At 33.7% G+C, this 17,160-nt stretch overlaps 3 protein-coding genes across 4 annotated transcripts in view; 2 read left to right on the plus strand and 1 right to left on the minus strand.

Annotated features, from left to right (window-relative positions):
* Window positions 1–17,160, plus strand: part of CHS2 (chalcone synthase 2) — a 97,568-nt gene that overhangs the window by 78,820 nt on the left and 1,588 nt on the right. Inside the window, exons 1-2 of one of the 2 annotated variants that reach the window (XM_006580089.3) lie at window positions 12,607–13,081; window positions 13,159–14,996. The exons of the other annotated variant lie outside the window; for it this stretch is intronic. Of the exons in view, the coding sequence (XP_006580152.1) occupies window positions 13,355–14,710 (1,356 nt within the window). The 5' untranslated portion in view covers window positions 12,607–13,081; window positions 13,159–13,354 and the 3' untranslated portion in view covers window positions 14,711–14,996. Of the gene's footprint in view, window positions 1–12,606; window positions 13,082–13,158; window positions 14,997–17,160 lie in introns of those variants that run through there. 2 annotated transcript variants of the gene reach the window in all.
* LOC100820218 (probable magnesium transporter NIPA1) lies at window positions 491–5,247 on the plus strand. Its single transcript, XM_003524886.5, has 9 exons — window positions 491–742; window positions 867–1,084; window positions 1,185–1,241; window positions 2,038–2,128; window positions 2,277–2,437; window positions 2,612–2,739; window positions 2,832–2,969; window positions 3,588–3,680; window positions 4,688–5,247. Exons 2-9 carry the CDS (start codon window positions 958–960, stop codon window positions 4,856–4,858), a joined length of 966 nt encoding a protein of 321 aa, XP_003524934.1. The 5' UTR covers window positions 491–742; window positions 867–957; the 3' UTR covers window positions 4,859–5,247.
* On the minus strand, window positions 9,220–10,253 carry LOC102663074 (chalcone synthase 3). The gene is given in 1 exon segment (XM_006580795.3): window positions 9,220–10,253. A coding segment is annotated over 1 exon segment (702 nt). The 5' UTR covers window positions 9,984–10,253; the 3' UTR covers window positions 9,220–9,281.

Here is a 17,160-nt window from a genome sequence, read left to right on the forward strand (position 1 = left end):
CAAATAAATTTAATAACTGTTATAACTAATACTATATGAGAAAAAATACTTACATTTCAATACTATAATAATAACACTAAATATTATATTAATTAATATTTATTCACAAGTTTAATTCATACACATGCGTAAGCACGCATGCACATACTTACCCACGTCCACGTGTGTATATATATGATACATTATTTGATCATATATTTACATATATAATAAAATTATTGACTTTTGTATTAATTTAATTATTAGGAATGATTTTTAATCAATTGACTCACAGTTAAAAATAATTTCTTCATATATATATGTGTGATTGTGAAACATGAATTTTCCATTATATACTTTTAATGTTATTATTAAGATAATACATGACTATTAGTATTGATTATTCATTAACAAATACAATTCTTATAATATTCACTATTATTATTACATGCTACTGACTCTCAAAAAAATAAAAGCCACACACAACTCAGCACAAAATTGTAATAAATATTACCAATACAAAAGGTGTCAGAAAACGTGAGTTGCGGAGAGTCCTAATTTGAGGTAATTGTTTCTGCAACGCATGCGTGACACCCATACAGTTGCGTCTTGTGTCTCCATTCCAATTCCATGATCTCTTCCTTCCTCACCTTTGACATCCACAATTAAGGCTTCAATTTTCATGCTCAGACAACCCTTCTCTTTAGTTTTGTGAGAGTCATGATTTTCTAGCCATAAAGTTGTATGTAAGGTGCCCAATAAGGTAAATAGCATACCCCTTCTAATGTTTAATGTTTCTATGTCTATACATGCATATTTAATGTTATACAATTCATTCAATTAATTTTCTTGTTAATGCATTTGTACGTTGAATCAATGGCTTGTAGGGTCAAGGGATTGAATTGGACATCTTGGCCCTGCAATTGTTCGTATCATCGAAAGATATTTTTTTGGGTATCATTTGTATGATAGTGACAAATGGGGGCGTCTTCGGACAACGTAACTGGGTTTGTTTTGGCTGTCTGTTCCAGCGTTTTCATTGGCTCTAGCTTCATAATAAAAAAGATGGGCCTTAAAAAGGCTGGTGCCACAGGGAAAAGAGCAGGTTCATGTTTCCTCACATTTTTGTTTTTGGTTTGCTAGGTTTCGAATTACCCTTTCTTTAATCATTGATATATACATTTATTTTGTTTTAATTTGATCAGGCGCGGGAGGACATGCATACCTATATGAACCTTGGTGGTGGTTTGGAATGATCTCTAGTATGTGATTTTTAGTTTTTTCTTAAAAATTATTTTGGTGCTGCATTTACTAAATTATAATATATCATGTAGCATTTTACCTGCAAAACACATTTGACAAGGCCTAATCATAAGCTACCTATTTTAATTTAAAGGGGATTTCTTGTGACCAATTGTATTGCATGTTTGATTTAATTCTTCTTTAATTGTCTGTTTGTATTTATTGTATTAATTCATGATACAAGCTTTTTTCTGTTGTGCATTTAGGTCATGTAGCTTTTAGACAATATATCAAGGTTTGGGTGTCTATGTAAAGCCGAGCCACCTTTATTATTAATTTTTCAGGTTGAGGCTGTGTGTTTTAGCTTGAAGCAAAGGAATAAGATGCTTGAACTTTTTAAAGTTTTTCAATTGGAAAGGTGTTTCGTTGGTTGTCTTTATCAGCTAATTTGACATTTTACAATTAAGATTATAATGGAGGGTGCAAAAAGATAAAGTGATGCAGAATAATTTCTATCACATTTCAAGTCTAGTGGACTACCAAAAATTCTTGAACCCAACCGATTTAAGTTTAATTCTTCTTAGACCAAGAAAATTATTTTTATTACTTTTAACTTTTAAGTTCTAATACTTTGACAATGTTTCCTTTGACTTTGGATTCAAATGTCTTAGTACATACATATAAATTTCATAGAGAAAATTTTCCATTATAACTCTTAGTACTCTTATAACTATAAATAACTAATTTGCTAATGTCCGCGACAATCTTATGAAAATTTCATCAACTAATTCTATATGTATGCTTACATTTTTGTAGTGATTGTTGGGGAAGTAGCCAATTTTGCAGCTTATGCATTTGCTCCTGCACTACTTGTAACTCCTTTGGGAGCTTTAAGTATCATTTTCAGGTAAGGAACATGGTATTCTTCATAACATTAATTATTAGGATGTTTCTGCTTTCTTTGACACAAATGTGGATGCACATCTTCATCCATCAAATTTTAATTTGGATGCTGCTTGCATTTTAGAAAGTTACAAACTAATATCATGATGCAGTGCAATACTAGCTCACTTTATCTTAAAAGAGAGGTTGCACATATTTGGTGTGCTTGGATGTGCTCTTTGTATGGTGGGATCTACAACTATTGTATTGCATGCTCCCCATGAAAGAGTTATTCACTCTGTTAAGGAAGTGTGGCAACTTGCTACAGAACCAGGTAATTTTCAATTCCTGATTGCTTGGTTTCAACATACCTTTTACCATTGGATCTTGTAAAAAATCAAAGTAGGAGGATACAAGATGAGTGGGATGCATATTAAGGTCTTAATAGATTCAAGGCATTCATTTATGGTTAATTAAGCTGACATTGAGTTCTTTCCTTCATCAACAGGCTTTCTAATCTACATGTGTATAGTTGTGGTTGTGGTTTGCATCCTTATTTTCTATTGTGCTCCACGATATGGGACAACCTATCTGGTTATATATGTTGGAATATGCTCTCTCACAGGCTCAATTACGGTATATCGATTATGTCTTCAATGCTCATATGTGTCATGTAGGTCATAATAAAACTACCCTCTACAAACCTAATGTTGTTCCTTGTTGCATAGGTTATGAGTGTGAAAGCAGTGTCAATAGCTATGAAGTTAACATTGGAAGGCAACAACCAATTCATTTACTTTCAGACCTGGTTCTTTACGATTATTGTGATAGGATGTTGTCTTTTGCAGATTAACTACTTGAACAAGGTAAACTTTGACTTACATATATTAGTACATTTACTGTGGCAGTCATTGTAATATGTCTTCCAAAGTACAACTTAAAATAATTATGTCAAAGTTAAATATATTTTAAAATTTTTTTATTGGTTATTGGAGTGCTAATGTTGAAAACACTATTTTGATTTTTCTATGCCCTTACTTAGTGATTAGGTGGTAAGTTGTAATGCTTAAGAAATTTAACTATGCTTTTGCAATCTTTGGGACTTCTACCATCATCTAAATGACCTTGTTTGTATTTCTAATCTAGTTCGTGGCATTTGGAAAAGTTATAAACAAAAGATTTTGTATTGCTTTTCTTAATTGGCATTGAACTATTTCATTCCCTTTCGTTGCCGTTATAGATGAATAATACTTAACATGCAATATTTTAGAAATGGCATGCCATATTTTTTACATTAGGGATTTCCAACTAACTTACAATCGAACTTCATTTTAGCATTCGCTTTAGACTTTCTTTAATAATTAAAACCAATAATGTTAGAATCATTGAAATAAGTGTGCTGAGTTTGTATTTTAAGACAATATGCTTATTAGTTACCAATTATGTTGTAAAGCTATTTTATTTATTTTGGAAACATGTTTCAGGCTTTGGACACCTTTAACACTGCAGTTGTATCACCAATTTACTATGTCATGTTTACATCATTCACCATCTTTGCCAGCATAATCATGTTTAAGGTAACTAATTGCCTTCTATGATTCCATATATATATATATATATATACTTTTGTTTAAAATGTACCTGATGATACTACTAAATTATGCAATCATATAGTAGTTTAAAACAATAACAACAACAAAAGCCTGTTTCCACTAGATGGAATCAGCTACATGAATCAAAAGATACCATTGCGTTTTGTCAAAAAACCAATTCTTCAAAAATGCTATTTAGGATCTAAATCATTTTTAAAAATTTTACTTGGAGTTTTTATTAGTTTTCCTCTACTTAGTTTTAACTATTGGCGATCACTTATCTTTTCAACTCTTCATATAGACATATGGCTGTTTATGGAGATAAAACACAAACTACCTCTTTTCTTGTTGTGCAGGGAAAAGTAAAACTGAAATGAGAAATATGAAAGTGTGAGAAACTTAGTCATCCATAGTATTGGACCAATCATAACTAGAATTTAACTTGCATAATAATATCAATTTGAATACAAGTTTTGAAGAACTTGGACAACTAAGATCTATTAAATCAGACAAACTGAATTTAAGATTATATCATATAATTTTGGCAAATTATTGCTGAGCCAGCGATCTGCTCCTAGTTTTAAGTTTTGGTTGCCAATGGCATATGATTCATTCTTGTTTGGTAGTTGTTTGAAAACATATTCCTTAAAATGTCCTCTTCGTGTAATTTCATATTTTGTTTTAAAAGCATGCATGTTTTGTTTGCTAGTACTTAGTAGCTGAAAATTCTAAGACAAAGTTTATTTTGTTTATTTGTTATTGTTCTATTTTATTATTTAAAGGACTTTTTTTAAGAAAAAACAAAAATGACATTTAATTCTCACAGTATATTACATGGCATGATTAACATCTACAATTGTCAATTGATCAATTATCATTATTGCTATTGTCTTGTTAGACTCATTTGTATTATTATGAGTCTTAAATAATATCTTCGTCGGAAGTTTGCAAATGGATTGCAAGTCATTATCTGCTTTATTTATCTGCTACAGGAATGGGACACACAAGATGCATCTCAAATTGCTACCGAGGTTTGTGGCTTTATCACAATTTTATCTGGGACCTTTCTTCTTCACAAAACCAAAGATATGGGAAATAGACCCATAGAGTCTCCTGTTTTTGTAAGTACTCCACAAAATGTTAGTAGTCACTCAGGGACTTAATAGCCATGCTTCTTTTTTTTTTTTTTAACTCTGGTCTGGACGACAATGGTATTTCACCTATGTTTCCAAGCTAAGCAGACAGCTTTCAACAATGGAGATTAAGCTATGGTATTTCAAGGAGAAGAAGGTCAGTGAATGAGTGGTATTGGCTGGTTCTAACAAGCTTGTAATGTCAGAAAAGGCAAAACAGAAATATGAAGCGTGAAAGATTACAAGAAGCATTTCAGAAAATATTAGAGAATAATGCTGCAATTTAGTTTCTTGTAATTTTTTTATTTTATTTTCCCTTTAACAATTTCTATGAGCAGATGATTTTTATGTGAAATTGTGAATAGCTAATACTCTGAAGTTGGTCTTCATTAATATGAGATCACAATCCTTGAAATCCATTTGAAGGTCCTATTATGGTCTTCATATACTTCAATGTTGTCCTGATTCACGCGTAAAGGAAAAAATTGAAATATTCATTTGAGCGAGAGTACATGTATATTAAGATCTTTAAAAAAGAATAAAGTCAATTTAAGAATTTCTTTTCTAGCTAGGCCAAATATAATTTGATTCAAGAGTGAATTAGAAACTTAGAAAATAATAGAAAATTACTATTGAATAAGATAATTTGTTACTCATTTTCATTATACTATAGTTATGTATGTTTATAGCAAGATCATATACTTTTGAATCTGAGCTGACATAACATAGTAATTGACAGTTTTCAGATAACTAATATAGCAACTATCATATAAAGAGTTGAAAATTCTTAAGACACTAGAAAGTTCTTGACTCTAACATTTTCCCCTCAAATTCAAGGGGGACTTGAGCTAAAGAAAAAGGATCAACCACTCTATGTTTGGTGTACAATTCACGAAATCAAGTACTTTATAAAGCTTTAGTAAGAATGCACACAATCTGACCAAGGCGCAGAACTTTCTTGAGCACACTTTCTATGACAAAAAGGAGATTCAACTCCATTTGCTTAGATCTCAATGACAGGATACGAGTCAAGGAGACTATGCTAAGATTGTCACGGTAAACAAATGGGGGGGGGGTTGTAATAGGAAGGTGAAGTTCATGCAGAAGAGACTGTATCCAAGAATTTCTAATGTAGTGTTGGCCAGATTTCAATTTTCAGCCCTACGTTTGAGCAAGCAACAAAGGCTGCTTGTTTGTCCACCTAGAAACCATGGGACTTGAAACAAGTGCAATAGTAGCCCATGGTGAAGGGTTCCTAGCAGATACACTACAGAATACATTTGGCCACTTTCCAATGACCTAGTAGTCGAGAGAGAAATTGACATATTTTGTTCACACTAGCTAGTTTCACCAACGATGGACCTATAGAGGTGAGGGTTTTGGAGAAAATCAGGTCCAAATTGTTAGAGTTTGCACTTTGCAGCCTTTAGGCTTAGGGGTGAAGGTACCTTTAGCTGAGGACATATTAGCTTTGTCCAAAAATGTCTCTAATATATATTCCTTAAGATAGAAAAATAGAATCATTTTCGAGATACGTGACTTCCATACCCAAGAAGCAGTCCAAAGTATCCCAGTATTTGAGTGCAAATATGGAGCTTAGTTTGGTTATATACTGTTGAATCAGATCATGAGAATTTCCAGTAATTAAAATATCATCAACATACACTAGAATTTATGTGCAATGTTGGGGAAGTGGTTAGTATAAAAATATAAGATGAATCACACTTGCATGAGTTGAATCTAGTCCTAGTAATTTAGAAGCAAAGTTAGTAAACTTTTAAAACCACGCCCTGTGTGCCTGTTTCAGGTCATCTAATGCCTTATGTAGCTTGCATGCAAGCAGTTTGCCAGCAGTCTCAAAGCCCAGTGCCTAAGCCCTATAAACTTCTTCAACAAGAAATCCATTTAGGAATGCATCATCCAGTTGCTGAATTGTCCACTTATCAGTGACAACAAGAGTGATCATGATCTTAATCGTGACAAGATTTACAACAGGTGAGAATGTTCCACTAACAGTATAGTTTTGAACTGTCCCAATAGGGTTTTCTTTGACTTGAAAGATACATTTACAACCTACAACTTGTCAGTGAGGTTAAAGAGGAACCGGGGACCAAGTCTTTTTAGCAGTAAGTGTAGAATATTCATCCTACATAGCCTATTTGATTGAAGAAGGTTTAATGTGAGTGGTTAAAAGTGTGGGCTTGTGAATGCCTTACTTAGACCTTGTTTGCATAGGATGGATGTTTTGACTTTTGAGCCCGAATAGGAGGAGGATTAGCAACACATCTGAGAAAGTAGAATAAGATGAAGGCATAGAAAGAGATGATGATGTATCTTGAGATGAAGGTTGAGGTGGAAAAATAGGCTATTGTATGTGAAGGAAGAAAACGAGGGTGAGATGAAGTGGTGAAAAGATTGTATGTATGGGAGAGGTAGAGAGAATGCGGATGATATGCAGTGGTAGTGGAAAAATAAGAACTGATAGGAAAATTTTGGATTCGCTGAATACTATATCTTTTGATATATACTACGTAGAATTTGCAATCAAGAGAGACACTTATAGCCTTTACGTTGTGTAAAATACACCAGAAAAATGCATTCGGTTGAGTGAAAAGATAATTTATGTGCATCATAGGGCCTCATGAATGGATAACATGCACAACCTAAGACCCTAACTAAAATGATTGTCTGGAGCAGAATTGAATAACACTGTATGGTATTGCATCGTTAATTTAGGAAAAAGGAAGAGGATTCATTAGACAAGTGGGGTTTAATTAGAAAAGCATGATTCTTCTACAACATCGAAATGAAATGACAGAAGACCACTACACAAGCCTCCTGTAACTGCTAACAGTATTCTTGGATTTATGTTCTGAGGTCCCAAACCTACGTTTACAAAAGAAAAATATTTTTTCATATAGATCTAATTAATGGTTCATTTCATAAAAATATAAGAAAAATAATGGTTCATTTCATACACTAAGAAAATATGAAATTATTTCTAATTAAATTAATAACAACAAATCTAATCTGTCAATTCAGAAAATAACTCTATATACTGATTTAACCAAATATTTAATTCGTCAAGGACCAGTCCATACATCTCAGGAAATAACTCTACTAATTCTAACCTTGGATAAATGTTATACATAGTGGTGAAGTAGTTAACTATTGTAAGCTCAATAATGTAAGGTGCTGTCCATACATTTTGTGTCAACTATGATTTAGTTCTTTCAGTAATCAAAGTATAGGAACTACATTTTCTTAGCTATTATGTCTTTACTTCATACTTATCGAACCCTTCTGTATAATTTTCTCTCTCAGCCAGATAGATATATCACGATACACACAAGGAAAACTTTAAGCCAAAGCGGTCTAAGTTAATTGGCACAACTCTCTTCACACAATTAAGCCATAAACCAGATTCACACCATTCTTGTTGGATAATAACACTTCTATAAATAAAATTATTCATATCCACAAATGATCATGAAAACATTGAAGATTACACCATAAAGAAAATAATAATAAACACAAGAACTTGGTTCGACACTTTTTGCTTACGTCCACAGAATTGTCTCAAAATATTTTACTATCACAAAAATAATAACAATTAAGATTGTCACCCATCTCATATAATGTATCATTCTACATACCTAAGTATCTCTCTCAATTGTTACAAGAAATCATAACACTTTTACACAAAGATACTTTTTTTCAACAAAATAACTTTGTTTCACAACTTCTTTTCTCACACACTCTCTCTTTATGTATTATTTCTCCACTGAATTTCTTCTCCATTTATAGTGAAGATTGTCACTAGCTATAATAAATAAATTTTCTTGAAAGTTGAAACAAAAACAACTTTCAATGCATCCATTCAATTAAGATTCATTTAATAAAATGCAATCTTCTACTTTATATCTAAATCACCTAAATCTTAGTAATACAAATTTAATTTCAAATATGCATGCATCTTATCTTTTGTCTTGAAACTCTGCAAGTTATACCATTCCATTTATAGCATTTATAGTCCATCACAAAGAATCTTTCAATGAAGATGAAATTGGACAAAAGCTATTCACTTCGCAACTGTATGGATCAATTATGTGTAAGCTTAATTGCATCAATAACCTGACATGTTCTTGTTTACTGGTATACAAAAAGAATTATGGGACTGAGGAAGGCTGGGTCAACAGATAAAAAAAGGAGAAAAAAAAGGATGGTCTGAATAGACAGTGACATATTAGTACAGTCCAGTCGACGGGGCCGAAGCCAAAGATAACACCCCAGGCCTTCACCGTCAAGTCCATTTTATAGACTTCTTCCCAATCTGATGCATGATAAATAACACACATGCCACTTGACATATTAACATACTCCTGAGGACATGTCTAATAATCGCTTCCATTTTTTCAGGTTTCAAGCCTAACTTAATTAGCCTCGACTTGGTCTAAAATTGCCGGTCCACCTTGAGGAGATGGAATGTGAGTCCAACTTCGCCAAGGCCAAGGTGGCCATTAATAGCCCCTTCGCTGTCGGGAAGGATAGTCTATACAGTCCAGACAAGCTGAAACAAAGGCTTTTCAACTGGTAAGGGGTCTGATCCAACAATGCCAGCAGCTGCACCATCTCCGAACAAGGCTGCGACTGCAGTGATCTCAGACCAAACCAATAGCACGCGAGCACCTTTGTTGTTTTCGACGAGACGGAGCCACCGGCAAAGCAGTCTTGTTGGTACATCAGCACCAGGCATGTGGACACCGCTGATGGTGCAAAAGATGAGATGGGTAATCTTGGACTTGGGTTGACCCCATTCCTTGATTGTCTTAGTTGCAGCCTCTTTTCCCAACTTTGGTACCTCCACAATCACCATGTCTTGCCTTGTATCCAATGAAGGTGTCATATATGCACAGACACTCGGATTCTCCTTCAGGATCTCTTCATTTAATTCTGCACGTTGTTCCTGATGGATGTATATATAGACATAGAATGATAGAATGATGCATAATTGAATTGAAAAGGATATACTTCCTGCGTTTGTGGTGTGCACCCGCATGTCTATGTAGACTGCGGACTCTCTCCTTATACCAACCCATTTTTTTTTGTTTTTCTTTCCTTTCTTAATGATCATCAAGTTATTATTTTCAATCATAGTGTTATTTCCGTTTCCCCTTTTTAACGTGAATAGTTCATTATGTTAACACTCATAAGTATAAAAAAAATGTTATAAGGGATTTATGTTATAATATTGTTTTTGAAATATTAGTCTGATTTATGTTATAAGTATAATTTTGATCATGTAATTTAGTCACTTTTTTTTTTTGTTAATTTTGGTTCTTCTACTATTTTCTTTTTGTTTTAAAAATATTTTTGAAATAACATGTTTTATTTTTGTCATTAATCCTAGTCCTTAAAATGTTAGTCACGTCAGACTATATATATATATAAAATGACATTTCGCATGAGAGTTGATCATGTTAGCTAATAATGAGAATGGTCATTTTTGTCCATTACATTATTTTAAATTCAAATAAAAGTCTCACTTAGTTATAAAATTTTTATAATTAAGATTTATTAAATAAAAAATCAAATATTTTAAAGACGTAATTTATGTCAAGATCGTCACCACAATCACCAGTATCATGATCGTCATCATGATCACCGTCGTCGCCACCAACATGACGGTCACTCTCCTTACCGCAACATGGTATTTATGTAATATAGAATAAAATTGATGTAATATAAATATTTTAAAATTAAATAAAATATGAATTATTTGATTATCTTCTTGTTGTTTAATTTTGTTGTTTAATTACTTGAGCTTCAAAGATATGACAACAAGAGAGAATGAACAAAAATTTCAAAGGTATTTAGTTACAACAAAATCGTCAATCATGCCCAAAAATACTTCCTTTGCCAAAAAGCCTCACCCAATAATATTTCAAGGTATCTTACACAAATGAAGTTCCTCACCACATTGACTCACACAGTTCAATTCCTCGTTCAGATCCTGAAATTCAACAAGTTCACAAAATGCAACAAATACAATAAATGGTGCAGCTGAATCCACCAAACAGCATGACTCATCAAATGAGTGGATTTGAATATTCTAATTTTACCAACCAACAAGTTCTCTCGAAATGTAACAAATGTTACCACTGAATCCTCCAAAGAGTGTGACTAATCAAATGAGATGATTTGAAAATTTTGATATTGCATATCAACAAGTTCAAGAAATGCAACAAATTCAAAAACTGCTAAATCCATCACACATCACGCCTCATCAAAATGAGTGGATTTGAAAATTGTGATATGTATCAACGAGTTCATGAAATGTAACAAATGCAAGAACTGCTTAATCCATCAAATAGCATGATTAATCAAATGAGTGGATTTGATTCTGATATTGCATATCAACAAGTTCATGAAATGCAACAAATATTGCCGGTGGATCCATCAAACAACACGACTCATCAAACGAGTGGATTTGAATATTCTGATGACGACATTGGAACATAAGGCTTGCCACAAGCTGCACTATTTTTTCACCCAGCAAAATTGTGATTAAGTGTCATTATGTTTAGATGTTGATGCACTACTTTCATCCATTATGTTTTTGGAATTTCACCATAGTATGATTCTTTAGGTAGAGATTGTGATTTGTTCTAAGGTGTAGGAGTCATGAATAAAGTAATTAGGTGTTTTGACAATTACATTATCAGTACAACTTGTATTTATATTCATTTATCATCCTAAATGTGAGATGCGAATAAGTATAAATTATCTTTGTATGCATTTTTATTGTAACCAATAAGATTGTGATTTGTTCTAAGGTGTAGGAGTTGTGTGAACTTATAAAGTAATTAGGTGTTTTGATAATTGTATTATTGGTTACAAAGTTGTTTTTGCCATCGTTCTATTTTTGAAATTACTTTAATTGACCTTAATATATAAAGTGTTTTTTTCTAATTTATTTTAAATATAAATATACATTTCAAAATTATTATTTTTAATATAAATATATGTTTCAATTTTTTTTTATTTTGTTTTAGCTTTTTAATTGACATCAATATTTAATGAAAGTATACACGAAGAGTTTACCTATGAAATTCTTCAAAATATGAATGTTGAATAACACATAGGGTATCTATTAAATATTTTTCTTAATGGTTTCATCAAATGTCATGCACAATCTGTTATATATGATACGATAAAGTACTTATCTTTTATCTTCGTAATTCCATCATGCAATAGGTAGAACTTTTTATCCTTATGCTTTAAGTATATTGTTGTATTTGTGTCGTCATTTTATTTTTTTTGCTTTTCACGTAGTTGGAGGTATGGAGGTAGTAGAATATTGTTTTTTTTCTTTTTTTTTTTAATCTTATAAGGCGAGTTTGATGACTTCTTGTATAACCTTCTTTCCTTATAAGTGGCACACTTTCACTTTCAAATTATAAGATAAATCCTTTTTAGATGGAGCTTTTAAATAATTTGATAAATAAAGTGTTAAGGATAAATAAAAAAACCAATAAGATTCAACATAATTGATAGATGATTGGGTTTTTTAAGCATGTTAACAAAAATTAAATTGATTTTCTGATTATGTATATGGAAAAGATTTTATTAAAAAAAAATAAAATCACCTCAACTATGAAAGGGAAATACCTTGCTTCTAGAGAAAAAAAAATGTATAGTTTAATTAAATTATAGTTATGTGTCCATATTCTACGTGGTTAGGAGAGAAAAACAAGAAGATGAAAGAGAATAGAAAAGATGTAAGTGTGAAATACTATTTGATCAAATCCAACTCCTACATAAGAAAAAAGAAACAAAATTAAGTAGTAGAACCTTTACAAAGTTGTAATTACGTAAACCAGGTAGCATTGGAGAATGCAAGAAATCTCGTTGCAATGTAACAGAAAATGAAATAGATAAGTCATGCCCGATCACCACTCTTAAATATAACTTTTCATATTTATTATACTTATTATAAATTAGAGATATACAAACCCAAAAACAAAAATCGCCTAAAAAGATTAGCTATTATTCTGGAAAATAAAAATCGGTCGGAAAATTTTCAGTCTCAGCTTTGGAATTTTGCAAGGGAATCGAACACGGTTGTCAATCCTTTGGTCAGCTTCTCGTCACTTCATTCGTTCCCCACTGACTTATTATTTCGATATTCTTTTCTCGAGAAAATTTCACTTTCCCGGAAAATCACTCCGCTCCTCCTCTCACTCTGAAAAGGTAAGCATGCTCCATCCTTCTTCTTTTTCCTTATTTTTACAGTTTCCGAGAGAATCATTCGATTGGTTAATTGCTAGGTTAAAATCGTGGATTGAAAAAAGCAAAAAAATAAAAAATAAAAATTGAAACAACCTGCACGATCTTCGCGTTCTCGATGCAACCAGAATCGCTATCGGAAAAGGTTTTGGTGCTCGCGGAGGAAGAGAAAGAGGAGAAGGAAGAAGAAGAGGAAAAACATAGCGAGAGCGTCGGTGTAGAGATTATTGGTTACCGATGATTCCTCCCAGGCGGAAGAAATGGACCGAGGCGGAGGAGAAAACCCTAATCGACAAGTACGGGGAGATGGTAGCGGACGGTTCGCTGGCGAAGATGCGGACTCGGGAGAAGAAGTTCAAGCCGATTGCTTGTCACGTGAATTCGGTGCACCACGTGCGCGATCCCGTTGCGTACCCTTGGCAGTGGAGTTGGAAGGACGTTTCGACGAAGGTGCAGAACATGCGGCACCAGTATTTGCTTGTGAAGCAGAAGATCAAGAGGCCTGAGTTTTCGGGGTCCGGAGGAGGAGGGGATTGTGATGATGGGAGTGAGTTTGATTGGGTGGAGGGGCTTACTCATTGGTCTAACTTCCTTAGGTATAAGGATGTGTTTGGGGATGTTGCACTTGCTGTTGGCGGTCATGGTGGGAATGAGTTGATGGGGATTGAGGATGGGGATCACGGGGATCGTGATGGGGATAATGGGGATGGGTTTCTTGCTGGTGGTGGGGGGATGGATATGGTTGAGTTTGGGCAGATGGGTCATTCTGGGGATGGGGATTTTGGGGCTGCTTTGGATGGGGTGGACAATGAGGTGATGGGGTTGGGATTTGAGATTGAGGGGGAGGAAGGGGAGGTGAATTACAATGGGAGTGGTGGTCGGGAGAGGGAGGATGCTGCGGAGAATGGTTTTGTGTTTGAGGAGGAAGGGGAGGTGACAGGGTCAAGTTTGAAGAAGAAGAGGAAGGTGGCGAAGGGGATGGAGAAGAAGGCGTGGCGGATTCTTGCTAACCAGCTGGGGCAGTTGAGAGAGATGGAGACGCGGTTTGAGCAGCGTGAGGTGGAGAGGGAGCGCGAGAGGCAGAGGAGGGAGAATTTGCGAGTGGAGCTTGATAAGCAGTGGGAAAGGAAGCTTGAGGAGAGGGAAAAGGAGAGAGAGGAGAGGGAGAAGGAGAGGGACAAGCTTAGGAGGCAGAGGATGGCAGAGTGGGAAGCCATGGAAAAGGAAAACGAAGAGATGGAAAGGAAAAGGAGAGAGGAAGAGTTGATCCATGAGAGGGAATGGGAGGAGAGAATGAACTGCAGGAGGCTGGAATGGAAGAAGAGGGTTGACGAGATGCTGAGCCAGCACCGAGCAGAAATGGGCCAGATGCAGACTCGTTTTCTTCACGAGCAACAAAATCTTACTAACCAATTGCTTGGTATATTCTCGCAGTGGCCTGCCCAACCTTCTGGCCTATCTGATCATACTAGTGCTAGCAACCATTATCTTTCACAAATGATGCAAAATTTGCATCATGTGAATGGAATTGTTCATGGTGACGCTAGGGTTGAGGGAGATAATCAAGAAGATCAATTCATTGTTGATGGATGATGTATCTCTGCCATTTTGTGTATCTGTGCTGGGGAGTCCAGGAACATTTCTGTTACAAGAAGTGGCGAAAAGTGCACATAATTGTTGAATGCATTCTTAATTGTACTTTCTTCATTTAGGTATTGTTGTATACTATGTTTAGTTTATAATATTTTAGTGTAACTAATCGATATAAATAATGTTTTTTGTTCCTTGTGTTCGTCTGTACTGAACTATGAAACTCAGAAGCTGTGAGTGTAAAGGCCACATTTTTTGTCCAATACATGCTTTAATGCTTCTATTCAAACCATCTATTATCTGAAGCCTATAAAATGTAAATACATTCAAGGAGTAATTTTCTGTTGGTTCTTTAATGTGCAATCCAATTCATTGTAATGCTAACGAAACAGCAGATGACATCTAGGCTTATTGATCCTTTGCTATTGTTTCCTGCTATACTTTAGCTAAGTTCATGTCCTATATTCTTTCCAAATATTCTGTTATAAGTTAGTCCTTGCCATGTTTTAACCCTTATGCACATGTCAGATGTGTTACTGTGCATTGGTAAAATGAAAATTTAAAGGGGTTCTTATGGAATAAAGAAATTGAGAGATGTATTTAGATATACATTTAATTATCCTTTTTCCTCCTTACATTTTTATTCTTACAAAGTTCACCTATACTCTGCATGTTCTGCTGTATATCCTTAGTTGCTGAATCTTCATATTTGATTACAAGATTATAGTAGGACATATGAATGAAGTTGATTCATAATTTTACTAGAATTTCTATACTTTTTTTTTCTCTTCATGTTTTGATAAATGTTTATTTTATTCAATATTAATAATTGGTATACTCACAATCTCACATCTCATGTCGTAACAGAAATATTCCTGTATACCAACCTGTTGGTACCCATACCAATGTGAATATAAAGATAATGAGGGTGAGTATTCGCAAGCAATGCCCATTCACAACTTTCAGTTCTGTTTACTAGAGTTTCGTTTGTTGTTTAATCACGAGACGTAACATTTACAGTTACTAAGTTAAACTATTTACATTGTCTTTCACTCGCAACCATGTTTATCCCTATATTGATTTGTAATTATCAAATGTTGTTGCCTCATGATAAATTTGGTCCACATATCCCAATTAAGTTTGGATAAAATTTCTTAACAAGCATTTATAGGTGAAGAAAATAAGAAAGTAGAATTAATCGATTTTCAATTAAGTTAAAGTGAATATATACACCTTAGTTTTTGGAGAAGTTAGATGAGAGAACTTGTTAAGAAGTTCAGGGATATAAGTTACTTTAAACTTGTTGGAAAAAAATGATTCATTGATGTTCACATTTTCTTCTGAAAGTAGACAAACCTTATGATAAAATAATAAAATTAAACCAACTCCCCAATTCCCGATCAAATTGTTGTTCATGGGAGCTCCACTTTGAGACCATGTATTCTTATTTGAGAACAATTATGCATACTAAAAGCCCCACCCAAAGATTTAAGAATTTTCTTTGGTTTTATAATTTTTGGTTGGAGGAGGGTAGGGTTGGGATAGGGGGAATAAGACACTTACCCAGGTTTTGGGTGCCATATGAAGTATGAACTACAGCTACAGCATTATTAAAATCATTTATTGACATGGTGTACAATAAATGTTGACCCGTTATAAGCATACTTGTGGTGGAAATAAATTTGAAAATATGATCTTGAAAACTCTGGTCATTCATGTTTCACATTTTTTTCAAATCCTAAAGTTCAAGGATTATTTTGGAAGGCTTTAAAACTAACATGTTTCACATTTTCAAATCATCTCTTGCAACGGTTAGCATGGTAGAACACAGATCATCTGCTGCCTCTGCAGCAAAAATCATGAATGAATTTATGTAAAACTAACACAGATCATGTCTCGGCACATGCAATAATGCCACATTAAATATCTCACGCACTTGAGCAAGGATCACAAAACACAAGACATCTACTAGTTATTTCCTTTAAAATTATGAATGAGGTACTGATCGATGAGTAGTGTAAAATTATTTAATAAAACTTTTTTTTAAATAAAAAATAAAATACGCAAAATTACTTTTTTATTATTTTTTGTCGAGTGTCTTTCCACGTGATAAATCAGACTAATATTTCAAAAACAGTATCATAACATAAATCCCATATTTATACTTATAACTTAACATAAAACTTATGAGCGTTAACATAATGAAGTAAAAATGATATTAAAAAAAAAGAGAGAGGGAAAAACGAAAAATAACACGTGATTGAAAATATTTATTTTTCTGAAAACTCTTTATAAAAAATAGAAAAGTAATTCCAAAATAGGTTGGTATAAGAATAAGTAGAAGGGGAGAGTCAGCAGTCTACTTAGACATGCGGTGGGAGCACACCACAAGCGCAGTCAGAGGAAGGAAGCATGCACTGCATCTACCATTCAATTATGCATCATTCTATCAT

This window comes from Glycine max, chromosome 5, assembly GCF_000004515.6.
Source record: "Glycine max cultivar Williams 82 chromosome 5, Glycine_max_v4.0, whole genome shotgun sequence".
In the NCBI taxonomy this organism is placed as follows: domain Eukaryota; kingdom Viridiplantae; phylum Streptophyta; class Magnoliopsida; order Fabales; family Fabaceae; genus Glycine; species Glycine max.